General features: G+C 41.4%; 2 protein-coding genes across 3 annotated transcripts; both read right to left on the bottom strand.

The window, feature by feature from the left end:
- On the bottom strand, window positions 1–24896 carry TXNDC12 (thioredoxin domain containing 12). 2 transcript variants are annotated; one of them, XR_013828800.1, is made up of 8 exons: window positions 23856–24896; window positions 13802–13862; window positions 7467–7519; window positions 6594–6667; window positions 4902–4971; window positions 4040–4123; window positions 2241–2838; window positions 1–1944 (listed from the first exon to the last, which is right to left on the bottom strand). XR_013828800.1 is itself a non-coding variant. In XM_079924782.1 (7 exons), the coding sequence occupies exons 1-7, from the start codon at window positions 23950–23952 to the stop codon at window positions 1865–1867; spliced, it is 519 nt and encodes a 172-aa protein (XP_079780908.1). In that variant the 5' UTR covers window positions 23953–24620; the 3' UTR covers window positions 1–1864. The 2 variants fall into 2 exon arrangements, 1 of the variants encoding a protein (XP_079780908.1); XM_079924782.1 differs by lacking the exon at window positions 2241–2838 and having other exon boundaries at window positions 23856–24620.
- Window positions 8927–12147, bottom strand: KTI12 (KTI12 chromatin associated homolog). The gene has a single exon (XM_079924797.1). The coding sequence runs from the start codon at window positions 12084–12086 to the stop codon at window positions 11022–11024; it is 1065 nt and encodes a 354-aa protein (XP_079780923.1). The 5' UTR covers window positions 12087–12147; the 3' UTR covers window positions 8927–11021.
- Window positions 24897–25028: the final 132 nt, after the last annotated feature.

Raw genomic sequence — 25028 nt, forward strand, 5'->3', positions numbered from 1 at the left:
CTGAGGGCAAGCCACTTCTCTCTCCAGTTTCCTTTTCCATAAAATGAGGCTAATAATACCTATCCATTAGGACCATTAATGGGATTTAAATAGAATGAATGAAAAGAACCTACCACAGAGCTTGACAATTCACTTGAAAGGACATTGTTTAGAGACCTTGGTACACAAGACAGAGGAATAGCTCTGCCCTAGAGCATGGCTGCCTGATGACAGCTACATGTGTGCAAACAGGTAATTACAATATAATGTAGTACTGAGCCAAGATAGATGTATTGGGGAGAGGGGCATTTTATCCTCCTGAGAAAAGCCAGGTCTGCAAGAGGCGGCTCAAAATGTGAAGAATGAGTAAAAAGAAGTTTTAGGCAGAGGAAACAAGCCAAGGAAAGACAAAAAAGCATGAAAGAGCATGTTGTGAGGGGAACTTGAAGCAATCTGGTGTCACCACAACACAAAACGCAAAGACAATGGGAGCAAATGATGTTGAAGAAGCTTCCTAAAAGGCATGGTAAAGATCTCGACTTGATCCTGTGCCTTGGTTTCCTTGTACACCTCAAATTCTTGTATAAAATGGAAATGATAATAGTACCTTTGTCATAGGCCTGTTAGGACTAAAGGCAAACGAAATGGGATAATACACATAAAGCACTTAGAAGAGTGCCTGCCACATACTGAGGCCCAAATATTTTCTAATGTTAGTATTATTTTCTTGAGTGTGGCAGGAAAGGCTTTAAGCAGGGGAGTGACATGGTCACATCTGTGTTTTGGAAAGATCACTCTGGGGGAAGTAAGGAGGATGGATTGCAGGAGAGAATATTGGAGGCAAGTAGGCAAGTTACAAGGCTACAACAATAAATAGTCTAGGAAGTAGAAAAGGCCTGCCCTGTACAAGAGTGACAGTGAGGAAGGAGGGAATTCAGGTATTTAAAAAGTAGAAGAGAAGAGCTCTGATGCCTGTTAGAATGTGGGAGGTGCAGGTGCACGAGGAGTCCTAGACAGAGCTCCTAGATTAGGTCCTCAAGGTTAGTTTTCTTCCTAAATGATCTCCCTCCCTCCATTCTCCAATAACAAAAAGGCCATCAAACACATTTCCTTTTAAAGTTTTATTAAAGTTTAATGGAACAATTTATATATATATATATATATATTTTTTTTTTTTTTGGTTAACCCCAGTACAAAAATACAGTTGACGACTTGACAAAAATGGCTCCATCTAGGGCTTGAAGGTTTGAGTTTCTCCAACAGCAACAGGGGAAAGCATGCTTCCAGCTGGGCTGAGTCCAAAGCACACAGCCATTCCCGCACACGCATGCGTGCAAACAGGGAAGCCAAGCCAGAGAAGAGGAAGGAAGTTGAAGGGATTCAGGAAGAAGCCCAAGATTATTCCCAGGAGAGAAAGAGAAGAAACAGGCTGGTCTCCTTGGTGGGGTAGAATTACGGATTTACATTTAGGACTTGTTTTAAATGATAAGCTATTTCTGCAATTTTAACATTATAAAAAAGATGCTTCTGGTCTCTCTTCACCACTAAGGTGAGTAAAGCAGGAGGAAATGGAAAGATTCAACTACTGCAGTGTGAGGAGTAAACCTCCAAATGGCTCAAGTTTTGTGTCAAAAGGTGTCATTCTTTACCTTCAATGACAGAGACATTTAGGTGAGAGGGGATAGGAGAAGGAAGTCTGCCACACTCTGCTGGATCACAAACATGGAGACCAGCTTCTGGCAGCAGAACTCTTCCACAGTGAGAGGGCCCCTTCCCATGGAGGCAGGAACAAGGTTTAAATGTTCTAAGTGATTCCTCAATATTCCCTTCCCTGCTGCCTTCCTTCTAGAACAGTAACTTTGATGAAAGGAGGGATACATTCATGTTACAACTCATCTTCGAGATGTTTCTCTCTGAAGGCATCACCCGTCAGCCTTTCCTGAGCTTCCTTCATCCCCTGAACAACTGTGAAATAAAGGTTGAGGGGAAAAGTATGAAGCACGTCTTTAATATTTGACATGTGACAACCAATACAGATTTTTATGTTTTAGGAGAAATATAAGAGGAGCACAGGATCTGGATTCAAGATCTAGTTCTGGATTTTAGCCCTGGAAAGTCTCTTGAATTTGTTTCCTCATCTATAAATAAGGTGATGCTACCTACTTCACACAGATTATAAAAATTAAATGAGAGAATGAATAATAAATGTGCTTTATAAACTATGAAGTCTTAAAAAAATGTTAGTAGTTTCTTTGGCTTACCCTCCAGGATTAGAGTTGAACCCCTGTCACAGGCTGTAGATATTCACTTGACACTAAGGGAAAAGAAAACATCTTCCTACCATCCCCATCATCTCTTCTGGAGGATCGCTGCATTTAGTTCATATCCTGTGGAGGTTACAGTTTACACTGGTATGTGAGTGTGTGCGTGTACATGGAGGGAGGATGGTCTTCACTGAAAGAGGTCATCATATCTAGTATCAATTACGTATGGAAGAAGTCAAGTTCTCAGGCACAGGAGAAACCTGGAAGGCAGGTCCTGGTCAGACGGAAGATGAAACTTCTCATCTATCTTGGGCATCAAGGAGGGCAGCTGTTTTGGTACAGGCTCCCCATACAATGGCAGGCCAGTTGTTAGGCTGAGCCAGAGTCTGTGGATCTCAGAAAGCAAACCAGGTAGTATAGTTTGTTACATCCCTTTTGTTTTGCCCAAGCCTTTAGTAAAGCCAGGTTTGAATATTCCAGTTTCATGTCAGCTGAGCCATGGAGAATTCAGGCAAAGGGTTCTGTGTCCACATTTGGACTAATGTGTTAAAGGATGATGCTGGTGTCAAGATGGAAGTGGTAACTTCATGAAATTCTAAAAGGAAGGTGAATTTCAGGGTCAAGAGTTGGGGACCTATGGGAATTCCCTGGTGGTCCAGTGGTTAGGACTAGGTGCTTTCACTGCCGTGGGCCTGGGTTCAATGCCTGGTCGGGGAACTAAGATCCCACAAGCCTCACAGCCAAAAAAAAAAAAAAAAAGTTGGGAACCTAAAGTTCAGCTACCCTTCTCCATGTGGAAAATTTCCCTGTAACACCAACCTCCAGTGATCGGCATTTGGGTAGGAAAGATGACATTCTCCTTACCCATGGAAAGGAGAGGATAACCTCTGCAGATCTCTTTCCTCTACCTATCCTGAGAAATTAGAGTTCTGAGGACTCAGAACATAAAGTGATCAACAACCTGGCAGCATGGCAATGGGAGACACATGGCAACTTAGCAAACAACCCTCTTTTACAGATGGCAGGGAGAAATTCAGAAGGAAAACAGGGACATTATGTGGCATGAATTCCAACCTCTCCCTCTAGAATGACTGTGCTCAAGGATAAGAGAACAAAAGAGCATGACTGACTTATGATTTCAATCTTCCCTCACATGTTTGTGCTGACGCTGTTCCCTCTGCCTCGAATGATGCTTTCCGCATTCCTCTGCTGGCTAGGACTCAACCCAGTCATCATTCCCTCTAGCATGCCTCACGCCCTCTCCATGTTGGGCTATACTCCCCCCTACACACACACACCCCTTGCTTTTCTAACTTGAAATGCCCTCTTCATATGTGTCCATAGAGACAAATTCTTATCCGTATCCATCTAGATCCAGTTAAAGTTTACTATCTATGAAACCTTTCAGACTAGATCAGCTAACAGTTAGCATTCCCCTTCTTTGAATTCTCACAAGAATAGCATTAGTGCAGTGGAAAAAAACTAAGTTCTGGACTGAAATCCTGGCTCTGTGACTTTTTAACTGTGGGTCCACGGGCAAGTGACTATTTCTGGGACCTTCAGTTCTTAACAGTTTCCTGTGGGTCAGTTAGCTCCCAGCTGGATTATAAAAAGCTAGGGAAGGGGCTCAGTCTTATCTTTCTCCTATATTCTACACAGCATCTAGCCAAAAGCTAGTCATGCAGCAGATGCTCGGCTAACATGTTGAATTAGTTTCCCATCACAGACCTTGCATGTGGTTCATCCTACTGAAACCTAGCAGCAACCCTCCCTCTTCTCTCTCAACATAACCATACCTTGCTCAGCACTGGTGTAGAAATACTTGTAGCTGGGGTTTCCATTCTCATTGAAGATTTCAGGACGCACCTTGCCACTGGGATCTATTGTAGACAAAATGGCAGAGGGATTGCAATAGTTACAACAGAGAGGTACTTTAAGCACCATATGGTACATTAGGCCTTCTGGAAAACGAGACCTGCCCATCTTTGCAGCCCATTATCTCACCACCTTACCCCTTGTTTTTTATGTTGCAATCACAATGAATTCCTTGTAATTCCCTGAACACAACCCACCCCTACCCTCACTCCCCACCATGCCTTGGTATATGCTGGTCCCTCTTGCTGGCATGTTTCTTTTCTGTTTGATAATGGTGGGATCTATATTTTTATTTGTTTCCCCCATAGAATCTAGCAGAATGCTGAGCAAAGATTAGGTAGTCATTAAATATCTTTTATAAAATTGTTTGTGGAAATACATTTTTCTTGTTATAGAATCCCATTGCTTCAACCTCACTACAGGGTCAAGGGTGGGAACTGTGGCTTATCTCAGTCCCTGTAGTGCCTAGCAGTGCTTGACATATGGCTGATGCACAAATGATTGCTAAATGGATAAATGAATGATCACTACTCTCCCACTGCTCACAAAAGCAGTTAGTTTTGGGGTTTTGTTTTGTTTTTTACAAAAGCACGTAGTTAATGGGAAAAGTTTTCCTTCAGATCCGAGGTTCTGGCATTCAGAACTCCCCATTCTCTCTTGAAACTGGTTTTTGTTTTTGTTTTTAGCCATCCCAATAAAATTTCACTAGGTGGAGTCAGTGCCTTGATTCATTTCTCTCTCCTTCTGCATCACAGATCCCCAGATTAAGACCTTTCACCTTACCCAGGAACAGGATTCGTGGAATATAACCCCCATCAGGGCTGAAATCTTCATCTTTGGGTTCTTCTTCATCCTGTTAAGTATAAACCTTAAGTCAGATCATGTTCCCTCTCTCCTCAAAACCTTTCAGTGGCTTCCCCTCCCACTCAGGGTAAAACCTTAAGTCCTTGCAGTGGCCTAAGAGGCCCTACTTCAACTGTCACCTGGGCACTTCTCTAACATCACGCCCTACCCCTTGTTCAGTCTTTTCCAACCACACTAAGTTGCCTGCTGTTGCTGTCATTAAACAAGCCGGGCATGCTCCCCACTCAGGCTTTTGTATTTGCTCTTACACTCCTCCTGGACACACTTCCCTCTTCATCCACATGACTCACTCCCTTTTCTGCTTCAAATCTTTGCTCAAATGTCACCTTGTTTTCTAACTACCTAATTAAAATTGCAAACTATCCCCACCATTCTTCATTTTTAGCCATAGCATTTACCACTATCTGACATACTTTACTTATTTGTCTGCCTCCCCATATTCAATTCCTCATATGTAACTTAATGACAGCAAAGAATTTTGTCTGTTTTGTTCACTGCTGATTCTCAGTACCTACATCACTGACTTGCACAGTTTTTCTTGAATGCATGAATTGATGAGACTGACATTTTAGTACAATTGTGAAGTTACACTTCTCCCAGGAGACAAGACCACACAGTTAGCTTTCTTTTTACGAAATCTCTCAAGTTGGAGAATGCTCACTGAACACATTTCTGTTTCCTGTGAGTGGTGATTCTAACTCATCACAGAAAGTGGTGAGGCGTTTAGATGCATAGAAATCAACAGTAATTTTGTCGTTTATGGTGTGATTCCCATTTCAGAAGTTATATCAAATAGTTAATATAACTTTGCCTTCAGTGAGGTGTGTCAGCGTTCAGGCTATCCACTAGCTTTATAAGCAATCCCTTAGCTACCTCAACATTAACTGGTAATGTGTTCAGAAGATTTCCAGTCCTATGTTTAAATAAACATCATTTTATAGAAACAGGGCTAGGAGTATCATCACAGAGCATCCGAGCATCCCACATTGGAAGAGTACAGCCTAAAAGGCAGCACAGCTAGGTCACAGTACCTATTCTTATCACCTATTAGGCTCTATGACCTTGACTAACCTAACTCCTTCAGGCCTAAGATGCTCAATCTGTAAAACAGGGATAGCATCAATGGCCTAAAAATCCCTTCTAACTCTAAGATCTGATATTCTGACTTGGGATTCCAACACCTCTGGTCAATGTGAAATACATAAAGGATATCTAATGAAATAAGAAGAAGCTCTACATATAAGCCCAGCACAGAGTAGGGTTTCAACTGAATCATATTTTGCAGGGAATCGTGGCCTACACATGTGACCGCATCTTTAGTTCAGTTATACAAAGATGTAAAAACATGTCATAATCATAAGCTAAAAGTGAAGGGACCTTAAAATTTAGTCATCTTATCCAATCTTTCTTCTCTTACTTCCTCCCACAAATGGGGGCTCGATAGCATTCTACCATATCTGATGCAAGACTTAGTATTAGAGTTCAAGAGAAAAACACATACAGACAAGAAGACAGCTCTGCTGAGTAAGATTTTATACCATCAATGAGGCTAACTCTAAAACAGTAAAGACTTAAAATCATAGCACAAAGGAGAAACTCTGGAAGTCTTACCTCAAGATTTACCATAACAAAATTATGGGAAAGTTCTGAAATTTCTGTAGATTCTGCAAATTTGGGCTTTAAAGCTAGGGGGAAGAAAAGATTTTGGAACAGAAGAAAACATCATTGTCATACCCAAACCCTAATTTGCTGAGATGATTCATATAACTGACCCTTTTGCTAATCTTAAGACCCAGAAATTAGAACACTTGAATTCTGGTCCTGCTTCTGCCATTTACTTGCATAGTTATGTAACTTAAGTGGCTGACTTTATTTCTCTTAAGCTTTCATCTAATTTATAAAATATAGATAACGGCATACTGACAAAAAAATTATTACTATTGGCTTTTTTACGTATTTCAATAACATCTATTTAAGAATAGATGTAATAAAGACAATAGAGTAACAATACTCTACCACTTATGTATATATATTATTAAACTAGCAATTTACACTAATTTTATACTCTTTTTCCTACATGATTTTATTAAGTGTAGCATACCAAACAGAAGGAGGAATCTGACTGGGAAGTGGCAGGCTGGTATACCAGAAAGAACACAGGCTACAAAGTAAGAAAACCTGGGCTCTAATTTGGTTCCCACCTCCTCCAGTAAGACCACTCCTCATGTCACTCTCTGTTACATACAACTGTCCATACAACTATTGTAGCACCTGATCCCATATTCTACATAACCATATCTTAATTGTCTCACCCTCCAACCCCTTGCAAATACAACTGCAAATTTCTTGAGGGCAGGCAATCTATACCATAAATTTCTTCGGTATTCCTTCAAGCAATAAGCAGTGCTGAGCCAAAGTCAGTGTTAATATATTTTAAACATTAATATTTGAGAACACATCTGAGGTCTGATCATTTGCACCTACCTTTGCAAGCTCCACACCAGGACTTATGGATAATCACCATCAGGGGTAATCCACTTAAAAACAAAATGAAGAAATTATAATCTAGTAATTCCACTTCTTGAAATATATTCTAATAAAATGACCAACCAATGAAGACAAAGATTAATGTACAAGGATGTTCATGTAGTATAATTTCAATAAGAAAAATTTTAAGACAATCTATTCAATAATAGTGGACTATTACAACAAAATTATTGCTAAGTTCTGACATTCCAGTAAATTCTGCAAATTTGGGCTTTACAGCTAGGGAAAAAAGACTGTAGAAGAAAACAACAAATTACAGCATTTCTAAATGTTATGGTTATATAATCACTGAAACGTTAATAAAATTTTTCACTAGTACACTGTTAAAGGCTAGAATATAAAATTATTATCTATAGTTTAGTTTTAATTATACAAATATGTAGAAAAGAGTCTAAAAGGAAATGTTCCAAAACATAATAGAGGTTATCTCTGGATAATGGGATTGTGGGTTTTACTATACTTTTCCTGTATTTCCCGATTTTTCTACAATTAAGTGTTTTTTTGTTTGTTTGTTTGTTTTGCCACACCATGTGGCTTGTGAGATCTTAGTTTTCCAACCAGAGATTGAACCTGAGCAGCGACAGGGAAAGCACCAAGTCCTAACCACTGGACCACGAGGGAATTCCCAATTAAATGTAATTTTTATAATCAGGGAGGAAAAAGCTTTTTCTTTCATAAAATAATAAGCAACATATTCCACCTGAATCAGTCTTGGCCAGCTGAAGCTCTTACGCTCTCAAGGCTCAAATGCCGACTTGTAGAAGGGTCCTATGTAATCAGACGTTGGCTTTCTCCATCATCCAACCCCCATATCACCACATCACCACATGCTGTACAATACTATCACAGCATTTAACACATTGAACTGTTATCTTTTATTTACCACATTGAACTGTATCTTTTTATTTACTTAGAGCTTCTTAAGGAAGGAACTCTTAGCTGCCTCTATACTTCCTACACCTAATATAGAGAATAATATTACTGGTAACAAAAACTTATACAGCATTTACTGTGTACCAGGTACTATTCTAAATATATATAAATTAATTTAGTAAGTGTCAAACGAATTAGTCAGCTATCTCATCATAGGCCTACTACAAATCTGGGACAGAATGGTGCCTCTAATACTTGTAAAAGCTTATAAACTAAATGAGCAGGACAAGGTTAGGTAAGAAGTGTGATCTACATAGCCATAATAATAATAGCCAAATGTGCTAAATATTTATATGACATTGTTGTATGTCCTTTACACACATTATCTCATTTAAATTCTCACAACAGGGCTTCCCTGATGGCACAGTGGTTAAGAATCTGCCTGCCAATGCAGGGACATGGGTTCGAGCCCTGGTCCGGGAAGATTCCACATGCTGTGGAGAAACTAAGCCTGTGTGTCACAACTACTGAGCCTGCACTCTAGAGCCCGCAAGCCACAACTACTGAGCCTGCGTGCCACAACTACCGAAGCGCGTGCACCTAGAGCCTGTGCTCCACGATAAGAGAAGCCACCGCAATGAGAAGCCCATGCACAGCAACAAAGAGTAGCCTCCGCTCACCGCAACTAGAGAAAGCCCGCACATAGCAACAAAGACCCTACGCAGCCAAAAATAAATAAATAAATTATATATATAAAAAAATCCTCACAACAATCCTAAGGTAATGGTCTCATAATAGAAATGAGAAAACTGAGACTTCCAAGAAATTAAACATTTGACCACATAAATTCTAGGTTCTGCCACATTAGTAGTTAACTTGTAAGTCTGACTCCAGAATCAATATTCTTTCTGACCACTATGTCTACTTCAATTTAGAACAGCAATCCAGAATCCATGGGTTTAAACCCAATCAACTGATAATCAACTAACTTGGAATTTGAGAATGAAAATGGAAGAGGCCTTAGATGCTGCCTAGTCCAAACCTCCATTTCATGCAGGAATCCAGTCTCATATATCAGAAACAAACGGTAGTCCAGATAACCTGATAAGCAAGAAATAATCACCAACCAAGGCAGCCCATCCTTTTAACAGCACGGTGTACTTACAGAACAGTTTAGAATGTCTTGCTTTCTCTTTTCTCTCAAGCGAACTCCTATTCATCCTTCTAGAGCAGAGGTAAGCAAACTAGTCTGCAGGCCTAATCCAGCCCACTGCCTGCTTCTGTACGGTAATTATATACAAACATGGTTTTTTTTTTAACATTTTTAAATGTTTGAAAAATAAATCTGAAGTATAGTACCTTGTGATATATTAAAATTAAATATAATTCATATTTCAGTGTAACTGGTTTTATTAAAACACATTCACACTTATTTGTATACTTATTGTCTATGGCTGCTTTTGTGCTACCATGGCAACAGTTGATAAGCTGCAACAGAGACCCTATGGCCCTCACAGCCTAAAATATTTACTGTTTGACCCTTTCCTGACCCTTGCTCTAGAGTGACAGTCCAAATGTAAACACCTCTGTGAAGCCTTCCCAAAACCACCACCTCTCAACAGCTAGTTAGTCCAATTCCTCCTCTGGGATCGCAAAGCATTCTAACCGCCAGTCCTTTTTATCCTCTAATCACCTGTTTACTTGTCTAAACTACTAACTTCTCAAGGGCAAAGACTATCTAATACATCTTTGAAAAACACAAGCACTGGTAAGGTAGGTACCTACCATTTGTTTACTGAAATCAATGAAAAAAATGAAAGACAAGCTTAAAGTGCTATTTGTCTTGAAAAACAGAATGAAGCACCCAGTTATGGGAGTTGTCGTAACAGTCACCCTAGGTTAAGACCAAAGCATCGAGACTCTCACCCAGCACTATGAAAGTATTTTTGATCAAAGGCATAACAGGGATACCTGTGTATCTAAAATGTTACATTAAGTAAATTACATGAAGAACATAAAGCAAAAGAGATGCCAGCACACTGCCTTCATCTAAAAGATTTTATTAAATGAAACAATCTAGTGGTTTTGTCTTTCACCATTAGAACCAAAGCTTCCCAAGGACAGAAACCAGTGGATCTATCTGTGATCCCAGGCCCCAGGACAGAGACTAGCAAAAAGTAGGCACAGTACTCAAAAAACTGTGGTATGAAAAAAGGGCCAGTACAGATGCAAAACTGTGTCATCTTCAGTTCTGTTCACAATTATTTTAAAACAATTCATCCATCCAGTCTGCTTTCCCACAATTCAGATGGGGGAAATCAATGGTATGTGATATCCCAAGTAGAACCCAATCTAAGTAAACCCTGTCCACCAGAGCTCTGTCCTCTAGAGAAACTTGCCAAGCTCCTCCAAGCTAGTTCTCCATTCTTTCTAGTCTCAATTTATGCTGTAAACTCAAGGCCTGGCACAGAGGCATTCAGAAACGTACGAGTGAATCGGTCACAATAGCTCTATTTCCACGCATCAATATATTCTGCAGACCTTCAGATTATTCTTCCCACAGAAACAGAGAGTGCAGTAGTTAGACAAGGAGCCATGACTTTCCCCCACCAGCTCTGGTTAGTGCAGGCTCTGGCTCAGATACTGCAGAAACATGTTGGCCAGTTGAGGCAGGTTCTCATTGTTGGGATGCATTTTGGTGTAGGAAATAAACTGGCGACGGAGGCGACTCAGTTCTGCCATGGTCAAAGGCCGGGTAAACCGCAGGTGCTCTGTGGTGCCAGAAAGCTTAAGCAAGTCTCCAGGGACTGCGCTCTTCTGAGCTTCCATCAGTCCTGCCAACACCTGGCTGGTGACCTGGTCCAACTGGTGCAGAAAGGTGCCGGAGGCAAGTGGCTGTGACTGTGTAGACTGATGGGGTGGAGGAGCCCGGTTCTCAAACAAGGCAGCTCTGATCTCTGACAGAGGCAACGGCTCCTCTAAGCCCACCAAGGTGAACAGGGGCCTGTCCCAGCGGTTCCGAGAGTCGGGAGCTTCGAAGCGCAGCGCTAGGGCCTCCAGAAGTTCGGGAGGGTAAAAGGCACCGGACACATGCTCTGCAGATTTCTCGAATTCCGAAGTCACAAGAGCTGGAAAACCTGGCGTCCTGGTTTCCTCCCGCTCCAGTTCCTTAGGTACTTCTGCCTGGGCTCTCCCATTTACTACAGAGTCCACTGCCTGCGGTTCCCCGAGGACACCGGTGCCCGCCGCCAGAGGTCTCCCTCCCTCCTCAGCTCGCGGCCTCCAACTCACACTGACATTGCGGCTCGGACTCTCATCCGCGCCCGCCACCCGCGGTCCCCCGCTCAGACCGCCTGGCCTTACGCAGTAGACCAGGCACAGCGGAGTGCGCGCCGCCCGCGCCAGGCAGTACAGCTCGTAGCGGAAGCCCTTGATGTAATTAAGCGAGTCGAGGATGACCACTTCGTGGCGACTCAGGCGCCGCTCCACGGCCGCTCGCAGGGCCCCACGAAAGGCCTTCTCACGGACCGAATCGCCGTACACTGTCGCGTCCTCCGCGCCCAGCACCTCCGCGTCGTCCACCACGTACACCGCGCGGCCCTCGGCCGCCAGTGCCACGCGGAGCTCCTCCGCGCGCCGGCTCTTGCCGCTGTACGGCAGCCCGCAAAACACCACCAGCGGCATCCTCCCAGGGCGCGGCCATGTGCAACCGCGCAGCGTCAACTTCCGGGTTGCGGGCTGCTCCGACGCAAACCGGAAATGCAAGCCACACTTCCTGCCTCCCTTGACTCTTACAGGACCTCTGTTGCTATGGGAACAGGAGTTCTAGACCAACGAGAGCCAGATCCTGCTCTCTCCGAAAGGAGATGGAGCTTAGAACGGCATCGGCTATTTCTGTCAAATGTTATACGTCTCAGGAGAATGTGATCTCCTGGCGGCCAAAGACTATGTTCATCAATTTATAATGGAGCCTTAAAGAACATTAAATATTGCAAAACAATCAGCACTATATTTAGCAAATGGAAGACAATTCACAAATACTAGTTCCCCTTCATTCCTTACAGCCAATAACATTCAGTAACTGTTTATTCAATAACCATTTCAATCATTCAATATCTTCATGGTTGGGAATTCAGAGATGAACATAAAACAGTACCCCGACAAAGCAAGGGTCTGAATGGGAAAAGTCAGGCAACTACAGGCAGAATAACATACACTCTAACGGATAGAGGTAGGTTGGGTTGTAAAAGTACAGAAGAGAAAAACAAAATGCCCACAAAAATTGCCTAAGACTTTACCTAGGAATAGTCATTTGATTTAGAACGTGAAAAACTAATAGGAATTTTTCTCCTGGGTAAGGATGCCAGATAAAATATAGGATGCCTAGTTAAATTTGAATTTCAGACAATCAACAAAAAATGTTTTTAAAATAAGTATGTCTCAAATATTACTTGGGGCATATTTAAAATTACTTATTGTTTACCTGAAATTCAAATTTAACTGGGCATACTTTATTTTTATTTGCTAAATCTGGCAACCCTACTCCTGCAGAAGGTATGTGGCTCAGAGCCATGAAGCTGTAGGATCTGTTCTAGCAAAAGCAAGCACTACAGTTTGGTAGGTGCAGAAGTGTGAGTATTTCTGTGCAAACATGTGTGTGTATAAAGGAAGTGCACATACATTGTATCTTTATATCTCTCCAGTACAGTATAGTAGAGAATGTTCAAGTCTTGGCTCTGCTACTTACTTACTAGCTGTGTAAACTATTGTCAAGTTATGTAACCATTGTGTATCTAAATTTCCTCTCCTGTAAAATAATAACAATGGTTCTTATTTCACAGGCTGAACCAACCTCATAGGTTGTGAGGATTAAATAAATTAATGAATATAAAGCACTCAGATCAATGTTTAGCCTTTCCTCCCCTGTTCTGCTTTTTCCTCCTCCTTTGTATAAGTCTTCTGTGAATAGACCAAACCTACTTGGAACTTAAGACTATTCAACTTGAGACTATTAGGCAGCATGGCTTACTGGTTGAGTGTAGGCTCTGAAGCCAGAGTGTCTGGGTCCAGATCTTGGCTCCACCACTTAACTAGCTGTGTGATCTTGGGCAAGTTATTTAACTGATCTATGCCTTAGTTTTCTCATCTGTAAAATGAAGATAACAACAGTACCCACCTCAAAAGAGTTGTTGTGAGAATTAAATGAGTTAATTCACATAATTCAATGTCTGGTGCATAGTAAGCACTTAATAAATGTTAGGTAGTAGTATTATTTTTGTTGTTATCAGGCAGCCCCTCCATTGCTCTGCCTTGGCATAATCCTTCACCTGAAATTAATGCTAAGTTGATGGCTGGAAAATGTTTTACCACCATAAGTAACCTAAAACCATATCTTGTACCTGGCAGCTGCTTCTTTCTTCCCATCTTCTAGTGTCCTCCAATGAATGTGATCTCCAAAACCTGGAAGAAAAGAGCCTCATAAACATTCACACATGAACAAAGGGCAAAGACCCAAGAAAGAAATGTGGCATGTTCACAAGATACTCATAAAAAAAGGCTTTCCTTTGTCAAAAGCATGGTGTTCAAGTCCCAAATCCACTGCTTTCTAGGTGTATGGGACCATGGACAGTCCTATACCTCAAGCCTCAGTTTTCATACCTGTAAAATGGAGATAATATCGCCTAATTCAGTTTTTAAGGAGATTAAATTAAATAATGGTGGACTTCCCTGGTGGTGCGGTAGTCAAGAATCTGCCTGCCAAGGCAGGGGACACAGGTTCGAGCCCTGGTCCGGGAAGAGTCCATATGCCATGGAGCAATTAAGCCCATGCGCCACAACTACTGAAGCCCACATGCCTAGAGCCCGTGCTCTGCAACAAGAGAAGCCACCGCAATGAGAAGCCCTCACACTGCAACAAAGAGTAGCCCCCGCTCACTGCAACTAGAGAAAGCCCACAAGCAGCAGCAAAGACCCAACACAGCCAAAAGTAAAATTAATTAATTAATTAATTTAAAAAGACCTAAATGTAAGACCTGAAACCATAAAACTCCTAGAAGGGAACATAGGTAGAACACTCTTTGACATAAATCGTAGCAATATTTTTTTGTATCAGTCTCCTAAGGCAAAAGAAATGAAAGCAAAAAGGAACAAATGGGACCTTATTAAACTTAAATGCTTTTGCACAGCAAAGGGAACCACTGACAAAACAAAAAGACAACCTACCAAAATGGAAAAAAAAATTGCAAATAATATGACCTATAAGGGGTTAATATCCAAAAATATATAAACATCTCATACAGCTCAATATTAAAAAAACCAACAACCCAATTAAAAAATAGGCAGAGGATTTGAATAGACATTTTTTCAAAGAAGACATAGGAATGGCCAATAGGCACATGAAAAAATACTCAACATCACTAGTCATTAGGGAAATGTAAATCAAAACCACAATGAGATATCACCTCACAGCTTTCAGAATGGCTATCTTGAAAAAGACAACAAATAATAGATGTTGGAGAAGATATGGAAAAAAGAGAGCCCTTGAACACTGTTGGTGGGAATGTAAATTGGCACAGTCACTGTGGAAAACAGTATGGAGGTTCCTTTAAAAATGAAAAATAGAACTACTATGTGATCCAGTAATTCCACTCCTGAGTATATATCTGGAAAAAATCGAAAACTAATTCAAAAAGATACATGCATCCCAATGTTCATAGCAGCATTATTTACCAACAGCCAAGATAGGAAAGCAACCTAAATGTCCATCAACAGATGAATGGATGAAGAAGATGTGGTATATACAGGGGAATTCCCAGTCATTAGGACTCAGCACCTTCACTATGGTGGCCCAGGTTCAATCCCTGGTCAGAGAACTAAGATCCCACAAGGCACGCAGTGTGGCCAAAAAGAAAAAAAAATTATATATACATATAATATATACTTTACATATATATAATGGAATATTACTCAGCCATAAAAAAGAATTAAATTTTGCCATTTGCACCAACATGGATGGATCTGGAGGGTATTTTGCTAAGTGAAATAAGTCAGACACAGAAAGACAAATACTGTATGTTTTCACTTATATGTGGAATCTAAAAACTAAAAGAAATGAATGAATATAACAACAACAACAACAAAAAGAATTTAGAACAGTGTCTGGCACTGGAGAATTGCTACAAGTATTTGCTATTAATATACCAGGCACTATTCTAAGTACTATACCAATATTGATCTTCATAACAACCCTAGAGGTAGGTACTCTTATTAATACCATTTTACACATGAGAAAACCAAGGCACAAAGTTTAAGTAACTTTCCCAAGTTCACACAGCTAATGAGCATCAGAGCTGGAAACTGAACCTATGCACTCAGGGTCCAGACTCCTTACTTTTAAGCACTAAACAATGCTGTCCTTCAAAGCAGAAGGAGGTAAGGACAAAGAGGCAAGGGAGGGAGTAGACAATGCAGGGCCTGATAGGCCACTATAAAGATTCTTGCTTTTACTAATAAGCTCTTAGTGGGTTTTGAGCAAAGTATCAATGGTAACATGATGTGATTTCTGTTTTAACATGATTGCTCTAGCTTCTGTGATGAAAACAGACTAAAGGAAGTGCTATGGGTTGAACTGTGTCCCTCCAAAAATGATATGTTGGAGTCTTAATCCCCAGTACCTCAGATTGTGACCTTATTTGGAAACAGGATCTTTATAGAGGTAATCAAGTTAAAATGAGGTCATCAGGGTGAGACCTAATCCAGTACAGTGTGCATATAAAAAAGGGAAATGTGGACACAGATATTCACACAGGGAGAGAACCCAGCCATCTATAAGGAGACAGGCCTGGCACAGACCCTTCCCTCAGCCTTTAGAAAGAACCGATACCGCCAATACCTTGATTTTGAACTTCTAGTCTCCAGAACTGTGAGACAATAAGTTTCTGTTGTTTAAGCCACTCAGTTTGTGGTGCATTGTTATTGCAGCCCTAGCAAACTAATACAGGAGAGAAAGGCAAAAACAAAAGAGACTGGGAAAGTGGTTATTGCAATAATCCAATCATGCAATGACAGTGGTTTGGACCAACTGTGGTGGTAGAGGGAGTAGATCCTATCAGATTCTGGACATATTTTGAAGGTAAAGGCAAAAGGATTTTGTTCTGGATATGGGGTGAGAGAAGTTAAGAATGACTCTAAGGTTTTTGGCCTGGGCAACTAGAAGAATGGAGTTGTCATTAATAGAGATGGGAAAGAGAGTAGGTGGAGTGAGTTTTAGAAAGGAACATTAAAGAGCTTGGATTTGGAAATGTTCATTTTGAGATGCTTACTAGACATCTAAATAGAGATGCTGAATAAGCAACTGAATATCTGAGCCCGGAATTCAAGGGACAGTTATCAGCATACGGATGTTATTTAAAGCTTAAGACTGAATAAGATCACCATGGGAGTGAGTGTAGATGAAGAGGGAGTCCAGGAGCCCTGGAGCACTCCCAGGTTAAGGGAGATAAAGAAGAACCAGCCAAAGATGTGGGAAAGAACTACCAGTGAGATCAGCAGAAAACCAGCAGCACATGCAATCCCAGAAGCCAAGTGTTTCCAAGATGTTTCAAGAAGGAAGGATGATCCACTGACACCAATGCTCCTATTAAATCAGAAATGACCACTGGATTTAACAAGTGGAGAATAATGCTGACCTTGACAAGACCAGTTTCAATAGAGGAGCGAGGATGAAAAGATGATTAGAGCAAGATCAAGACAGCCCAGGGGAAGAATTAGAGAACAAGTACACACAACTCTCTTAAAGAATTTTGCTCTACAGGGGCAATTGCTAGAGGCAGCTGTGAGTCCATGAAAGGTTTTTATTCAATATGGAGGAAAGTATAGGATGTTGAAAGCTGATAGAAATGATATAATAAAGGTAGGAAAACTGATGATACAGGACTAAAAGGGAGAGTAGAAAATATCTTGAGTAGATGAAAGGAGATGGGATTTAGTACTCAAGTAGAGGGATTAGCCTTTGCTAGGAGCCCTGATAGCTCATCCAGTAAAGACAGGAAAGGAAGGATATATGGATACTGGTGCTAGAAGGTAGGTAAATCTCGTGGTGACAATTTTTGAAAGGTCTCTTCTGAGTCCTTCTACCTTCTGTTAAATAGGAAGCGTGGTGACTGGCTGAAAGCAAGGATTGTGGAGGAAGTATTGGAGGTTTGAAGAGACAAAAGTAAATCCGAAATAGTCTTCTGGGAGAAAACCAGAGAAACTAAGTGATAAAAGGCATGTTTCAGGAAAGAAGTGATTCCAGAAGAAAGCCTAAATACAAGGAACAGTGAGCAAATTAACTGGTAAACATGTAGATAAATCTAAATATTATCTGTATAAAAATTTAATGCTTAATTTATAGAGTTAAAAAAGGAGAGAGAATTAAAATATTGGACAACAACAGCTTATAAGGAAAGAGGAAGAGACTGAAGTTAAAATATTCTAAGGCCCACTAACCATTGGGGGGTTAAGATATTAATGTTAGATTTTGTTAAATATGTGAGTAAAATTTCAAAAGTAACCACTAAAAGAACAGAACTAGAGTGCCAACTTCCAAACTCATAAAGGAGATAAAGCAAGATAAGAACCAGCAAATACTCAACCCCCAATAAAAGGGCAAAAAAGAGCAAATAAGGATAGAAAAAACAGTAGCAACGGAAATTGGATGAGAGAAATAAGACCAGCTCTGTCAATAATCACCACAAACATAAGTGAACTAAACTTGCCAGTTAAAGTTAAAAGACAGAATTTGTCAGATTTTGGTTAAAAAAAAACAAAACAAAAAGAAACTACCTCTATGTTTACAAGAACACCTAAGACAAAAGGACTTGTAAAAGTCAAAAGTAAAATGATTGAAAAATATATCCCAGGCAAATGTCAGCCAAAAAAAAGTCAGGGAAGCTAGATTACTACCAGGCAAAATAAAATTTCTCCATAAACATGGACTACTCAGAAGCTAGCTGACAAAGCTTACAGCCATAGGAGGTTATTGCTAAGAGAGAGCCTAGGGCAGGACTGTTCAATTGAACTTTCTCCAGTGATGGAAATTTCTATAGCTGCACTGTTCAATATGGTAGCTATTAGCTGTTGAGTACTTGAAACATGGCTAATGCAACAGAGGTGCTGAATTTTTTATTTTATTTTATTTTATTTTAATTAATTTAAAAATTAAGAATGACATATTCCTAGTGCTACTTTATCGGACAGCACAAACTTAGAGATCACTCTAATCCTCTCATATTACAAAGGCCTGGAAAACGGAAGAGGCTACCCAAGACCACAAAGGAAGCCACAACCAGAATTTAGTCTGATTCCTAATTAAAATGCTTTTCCAGTGCCCCTGGCTGCCCTACTGCATTATCCCTACGAGTAAGTCTAGAGGTATAATTTGAAACAGTTCACTACGTGTATAAAATTTCTTTGAAAATTCATATTAAAAAGTACATTGGAATTTTTCACGAGTAATAATCAGCACCATCATTTTTTGAGTGCTTACTCTATGTTATAATTACGATAATATAATAGCATTAATGACTAACACTTATATGCCATTTATTATATGCCAGCCATTGTTGTTCATGCTTTTACATGTATTATTTAATCCTCACAGTAAACTTATGAGGTAGAAACTTAATTGTCTTCATTTTACAGATATGGAAGGTGAAGTTAAATAGCTTGCCCAAGGCTACAGTGCTAGTAAGTGCCAGAGCTGGGATTAGAACCTACATGGTGGTGTTCCAGAGTCTGTAGTTTGCTCACGATACTTCACTGACTCTCTAGCAAAGATAAAAATGAATAAATGAATAAAGGAATGTGGCTTCACCAAAGCAGAATGAAAACACAGACTTCAGGTCTGGAAAACCTGCGTCCTTATGTTTCCCTTCAAAAGCAACTTGAAAAGGTACAGTGCTTACTGTGTTGCTAGCTACTCCCCAATAACACCCACACTCACACCCATGCCAACGTGGAACATCTGAAGACAGTCCAATTTCCTAAAGTATCACCTGCACAGACACTTTATTTACTCCAGTTATCTGCAGAGTGAGCTGAAAGCTCCCATATTAGCAGCTCCTGCCCTAAAACATTAATTTAAAAGGGGGAAAAAAAGGAAAGTGACAATTTCCAAACACAGCATTTACATCAGAATTCCCAAGCCCTTCATGCTCAAATTGTTTTCACGAGTGTAAGCTAAGGACATCAGAAAAGTATTATCCACCCTCTCCCAGCTGACAAAACAAAAGGTTAAGTGTCAGAACTGGCAGCCAAGTCTCTGAAACAGGGAACACTGTACCTAAGAGGTGGAATAACACAGTGGCTAAATGAAGTCTGTCTGCATCAAACAGACCTAGTTTAGCCACTTGCTGTTTTCCCGTATGCAAAATATGACTAACAGAAATATTTGTCCCATAGGGCTGTTGCGACTGTGAATAGGTCACAGTATGGAAGGTAAACATTCCATATGTGTCAGTGCCAAATTTGCATTTGAGACTTGACAAAGCCATCCATTTCTGTTTCAGGCAGGAGAGCACATGAACCGCCCCCACTGAAAACTTTCTCATTCCTTCTTTAAAGTTTTCAAAGGAGTTTCTGCATTCTGAGCAGGAGTGGTATATTGTTGAGAACAGAAGCTCTGGAATTCGTATCTCAGCTGGTCCACTTACTAGCTATGTGACTCCTGTGTCCCATTTTAGGTTCTTCATCTGTGAAATGGGGATAATGATGAAAAAATATTATCTATGCTGTAAGAAAAAAATGGATTTACACATGGATAGATGACTACGTGGAGAGAGACATGATAGGACAAGGATAGTCAGACATCAATGGTAGACCTGGGAGGTAGACATAAGGGGGTCCACTGCGAAATTCTTTCAACTTTGCTATGTGTTTAAAAACTACTGTAATAAAATATTGAAAATATAATAACTTAATGAATGAAAATATTTATTTAATAAAATGTCAACTTCACAAGGAAAAAAATATATTATCTATCTTAGAGGGTTATTATGAGGATTAAACCAGTCAATACAAGAAAAATGCACAGAACGGTTCCTGGAATACAGCAAATATACAGTAAATGTTAATCATTACACTCCTCCCCACAGGTGATACATATTCCAAATTTTTAGCACACGGGAAACAACAAAATTATTTTAGAACTCTAGGATGTTAGAGCTGGAAGGACTCTTAGGAATCATTTCTAGTTCCAGGTCTCTCATGTAATAAATGATCCCCAGGGAAGAGGAGAGCTGGCTATAGAGTCTGACCAGGATTAAAACTCAGGCCTCCTGATTTCTATCCAGTGCTCACACCACACCACTGTACTTCCTCTTCTTAATGAAAACACTAGGGTCATTCCGTCTCTCCTCTCTGCAAACCACCAGGCCATCTTCTGGAAAGAGTCAAAACTACTTAAACATCTGGGAAGAAATCTTACTCATCACTGCTCCAGGTAGCACTTTTTTGGGAGGTGGGTGGTGAACTGTAATCTATTTTCCAAGAAACCACACTCACAAGATACAAAAAAATAAAAACAAACAAACAAAAACAGTTTGAAATATTATTAACTCCTTTCAGGAACAATTCAATATTCTTCTTTGGGAGGATATAATAATAAATATTAAATAAACACTTTTCTAAGTTTGTGACACATATTAAATACTTTTTGTTTTTTTGTTTAATCCTCACAACACAGCCCCCCCCCCCACCAAGGTTGCCCTTCTATATGCTCCTAAGTTACCTGCTATTTCCCTGCTTACAGTACATATCACAGTATCATGTAATTGCCTGCTTACTTGTCCTGACAGTCTTCAGACTGTGAGCTGAAAAAGACAGGAATCTCAACGATCATGTGTACCATTCATTTTTTCTTTCAACAAATATTCCTGGGCACGAATAATAAGACAGAAATGGTCCTACCTTACTGGGGCAGTCTGTACTTTCCAAAGATGGCTGCAACAATATCTCCCATTCCACATGATCTTTTTTTTTTTTTTTTTGCGGTATGCGGGCCTCTCACTGTTGTGGCCTCTCCCGTTGCGGAGCACAGGCTCCGGATGCGCAGGCTCAGCGGCCATGGCTCACGGGCACAGCCGCTCCGCGGCATGTGGGATCTTCCCAGACCGGGGCACGAACCCGTGTCCCCTGCATCGGCAGGCGGACTCTCAACCACTGCGCCACCAGGGAAGCCCCCACATGCTCTTTTTACAATGGGACCTCAACATTCCTCCCATGGGGGATGGAGGGGGTGTGCTTAATTTCCCTTGCCCTTGAACATGCCCACAGAGTACAGTGGAAGTGATGCTATTTGACTTGTACAGCTAGATGATAAAAATCCCATGCATTTTCACCTTGTTCTCTTAGGGCACTCACTCGTGGAATCTAGCTGTCATATGGTGAGGAGGCCCACACTAGCCCATGAAGACAGACCACACGTAGAAGTAACCAGCTCAGCTGAGGCCCCAGACTTGGATCCAAGACATATACCTTCCCCACTGTGCCTTGTTTGAATTCCTAGCCCACAGAATTGTGAGCATAATAAAATGATTTATTTACACCACTGAATTTGGGGGTGGTTTATAATGCAGCAATGGTAACTGGAACAACCACACAGAGCTTAATGTCTAACAAGGAATACTGAATACATGACTCCAAGGTATTGCCTACACCTAACACAGTATACTGGAACAGGGCAAATTATTTGTTGCGTGTCTGAGGTAGTTATTATTCTGCCCCTTTTGCAGATGAGGAACTGAGCTTTGAGAAGTTTAGCAACCTGCCCTTGGCCTCTCAGCTGGTTAGTGGCAGAATAAATTAAAACTCAAATCTAAACCCACACTCCTAACACTATACTCTTCTGTCTCCTTCAGTACAATTTTACACTAAATATACAATAATCTGCTTTAAAATGGGACTGTCAGTACTTAAAACATTCTGGCTCAACAGAATTCACTGTGCAGTTTCATCGTTGAGATGGAAACCCACATGTCACCTTCTCAGAGAAGTCTCCCCTGACCTTCCTAGCTCAAGTAATGCCAGCTCCCTCATCCTTCCCCAGCCTTTCTACTCCATCAGTTCCATTTTCTTCCTAGAACTCATCCCTAGCTGAAATTATCTTGCCTGTTAATTTGTTCATGTATCTACTCTCTGTCTCTCTGAATTGAATATAAGTTTTGTGAGAGCGGAACCTTGTCTGTCCTATCCATTGATATATCCCTAGTGCCTAGGACCATGCCTGTAATACGGCTGGTGATCAAAAATTATTTACTGAATGAAGGACTGACTGCATTCAGGCACACTGAACGTCCACCCAATCTCATCACCCACCAATAAATGTGCAAATAGGGAGGATAAAACACAATTAACAACAGCAGGATTGCAGCAGAGACATTCCATACAGCAATGTCACTACAAAAAAAAAAAAAAAAGGAAAGGGAGGGGAATGCATGCTACCACACAACCACTTAGAAAAAGCATAAAACCCTGAGTTCCAATAAAGATGTAGGTAATGGGATGGATGGAGTAGGGGGTCACACCTCTTATTCTCCATTCATAACCACTGCCCCCTCACTCTTCAGAAAAACTCAGTTTCTTCAGACACACCTACTGAACCACACCAAGGAACCAAGAACAACTGTTGGTGACCTTCTACTGTTCGCCAAAGTTCCCTGGTTGTTTTGAGGGAAAAAGCTCTTGTATGATTGAGCTGCAAGCTGAGCTTGCCACCAAATAACTATGGTTATTCCAACCAGGGCGTTGGGCAGACATTTTCCCCAAAATGAACTGAGCCTTTTATATGTGTATATATATATATATATATATATATATATATAGGCTGCATTGGGTCTTCGTTGCTGTGTGCGGGCTTTCTCTAGTTGCGGCGAGCGGGGGGGCTACTCTTCGTTGCGGTTTCTAACATCACACCTTTGACCCTTCATCTGGCCCTTCCTTTTGTGCCAGTCACCCCTCCCTAGGATATAGGTGCTGTTCGCTCCAAGGTAAGGAAGCAGTAACCTAGCTCTTAAAAGAAGAGGTGAGGAGGGGACTCTTAGACCCAGGGCAAGGGTCTAAATATACAGATCCCCAAAGGTCCTATTTCTCCCAGGAGGGAAGGTAACGGTGCCTGAGGGCCTACCAAGTGCTAGACACTATGCTGGTCTCTTAAACATGCTTTTCCTAACATAAGGGAAATTCCTTACCCCAACCCAAGAATTCAGGGAGGCCTCAAGTAAAACTTCCCCATCTCAACATTCCCCAGACCCGCTACTCCTCACCCCAAATTCCAGGAGCAGTTCGAGAGGATAAAAAGAAATCTAGCGTGGCCACAGAGATAAAATGCGAAAGGGATCATGTTAGAACAAGAAGAGGGTTGTCCCGGGCTGGGGCCCAGGATAAGTAAAGATTAAGATAAGAACGCGGTCTGACCCTTTCCAAGCCCATTATGTCCATCAGAAGAGGTGACGAGGAGCAGGAAACTGAAGCCCAGCAAACAGGTGGCTCCGAGACGAGGCCGCAGCTCCATGATGGTAGGTGCGCGGAGCCACGGGGCTGAGCAGACGTAAGGCCCGAGTCCTAGCAGAAAGTCCGCGCGGTTTCCCAAGTGCTGCTCAGCCCATCCGCTCCTGTTCCCAGATTTTTTTTTTTTTTTTTTTCTAACCCTGAAGGAAGTGATGTTAGACGGATGTGGGTGGTGCCTCCGGGGTCCGGTTTGGGACGGAGTGAGAGTTTAAAGGTGCAGATCACGAAGAAGGCTGCGGGGGCTGCTTTTGAGCGCTAGTTGCTTCCCCAGGTTCCGGACTTTCAGTCCGAGTACCGAGAGAAAAGATGGGCCGAGATAGTAAGGGGTGGGGAGGAGGCTCGGGAGAACCGTTGCTGCTTGCATCCGTTGCTTGCGTCCGCCTGCGGGCTAGCCCCTCCCCCAAAAAACCGCTCACTTAATATTCACTACGCAAATTATTGATCTGTGAAGTCAGCAGCACCCAACAGTGGGCGGGGTGCCCATTGGCTTCGGGTCCCCCCTCCCCCTTCGCAAATAAAAAAAAGGCAGACAACCGGATTTCATTCTTAGGTTCCTGCTCGAGTCTCGAAGAGACCTGGCAAGTCTGTTCTGCGGTGCATGGTCTCGTGCCTGCAAGAATGCCCCTTCCTGCTGGAGAAGAAGCACTGCACCTTATTTTTCCTTGTAACCCAAATTCTTCCACTCAGGGATGATGCAATCAACTGATGCAAGCTCTGAGAAAACCAAACTTGGAACCTCTCATTGCAAAATTGACCTAGCTCTTCAGGGCACCAAGACATAAGTTACTGCAGCCACTTAAAGTGTAAAGCTTCTTCTGGTTAAATCTATTTGTTTTTGTTGTTTTTAAAATTCGTGTGTTAAGTATTTCTCAGTTTTCCTCTCTGATGCGTAACAAACAGGTCAAAATTTCCCGTGTCTCCTGAGTGGAGACTAGTTGAGTCTGCACACTCGTGAGTCCGCACTAGTTCAGTTCGACAGTGCGTACTTAATTCCTAGTGAAAGACATCCGGCAAAAGTAGACACCCAAACAAAAATACACACAGCCCTTTTATTAGGCTTCCTACAAACTGCAGGCACGG

The sequence above is a fragment of the Stenella coeruleoalba genome (genome assembly GCF_951394435.1).
Source record: "Stenella coeruleoalba genome assembly, chromosome: 1".
Classification (NCBI taxonomy): domain Eukaryota; kingdom Metazoa; phylum Chordata; class Mammalia; order Artiodactyla; family Delphinidae; genus Stenella; species Stenella coeruleoalba.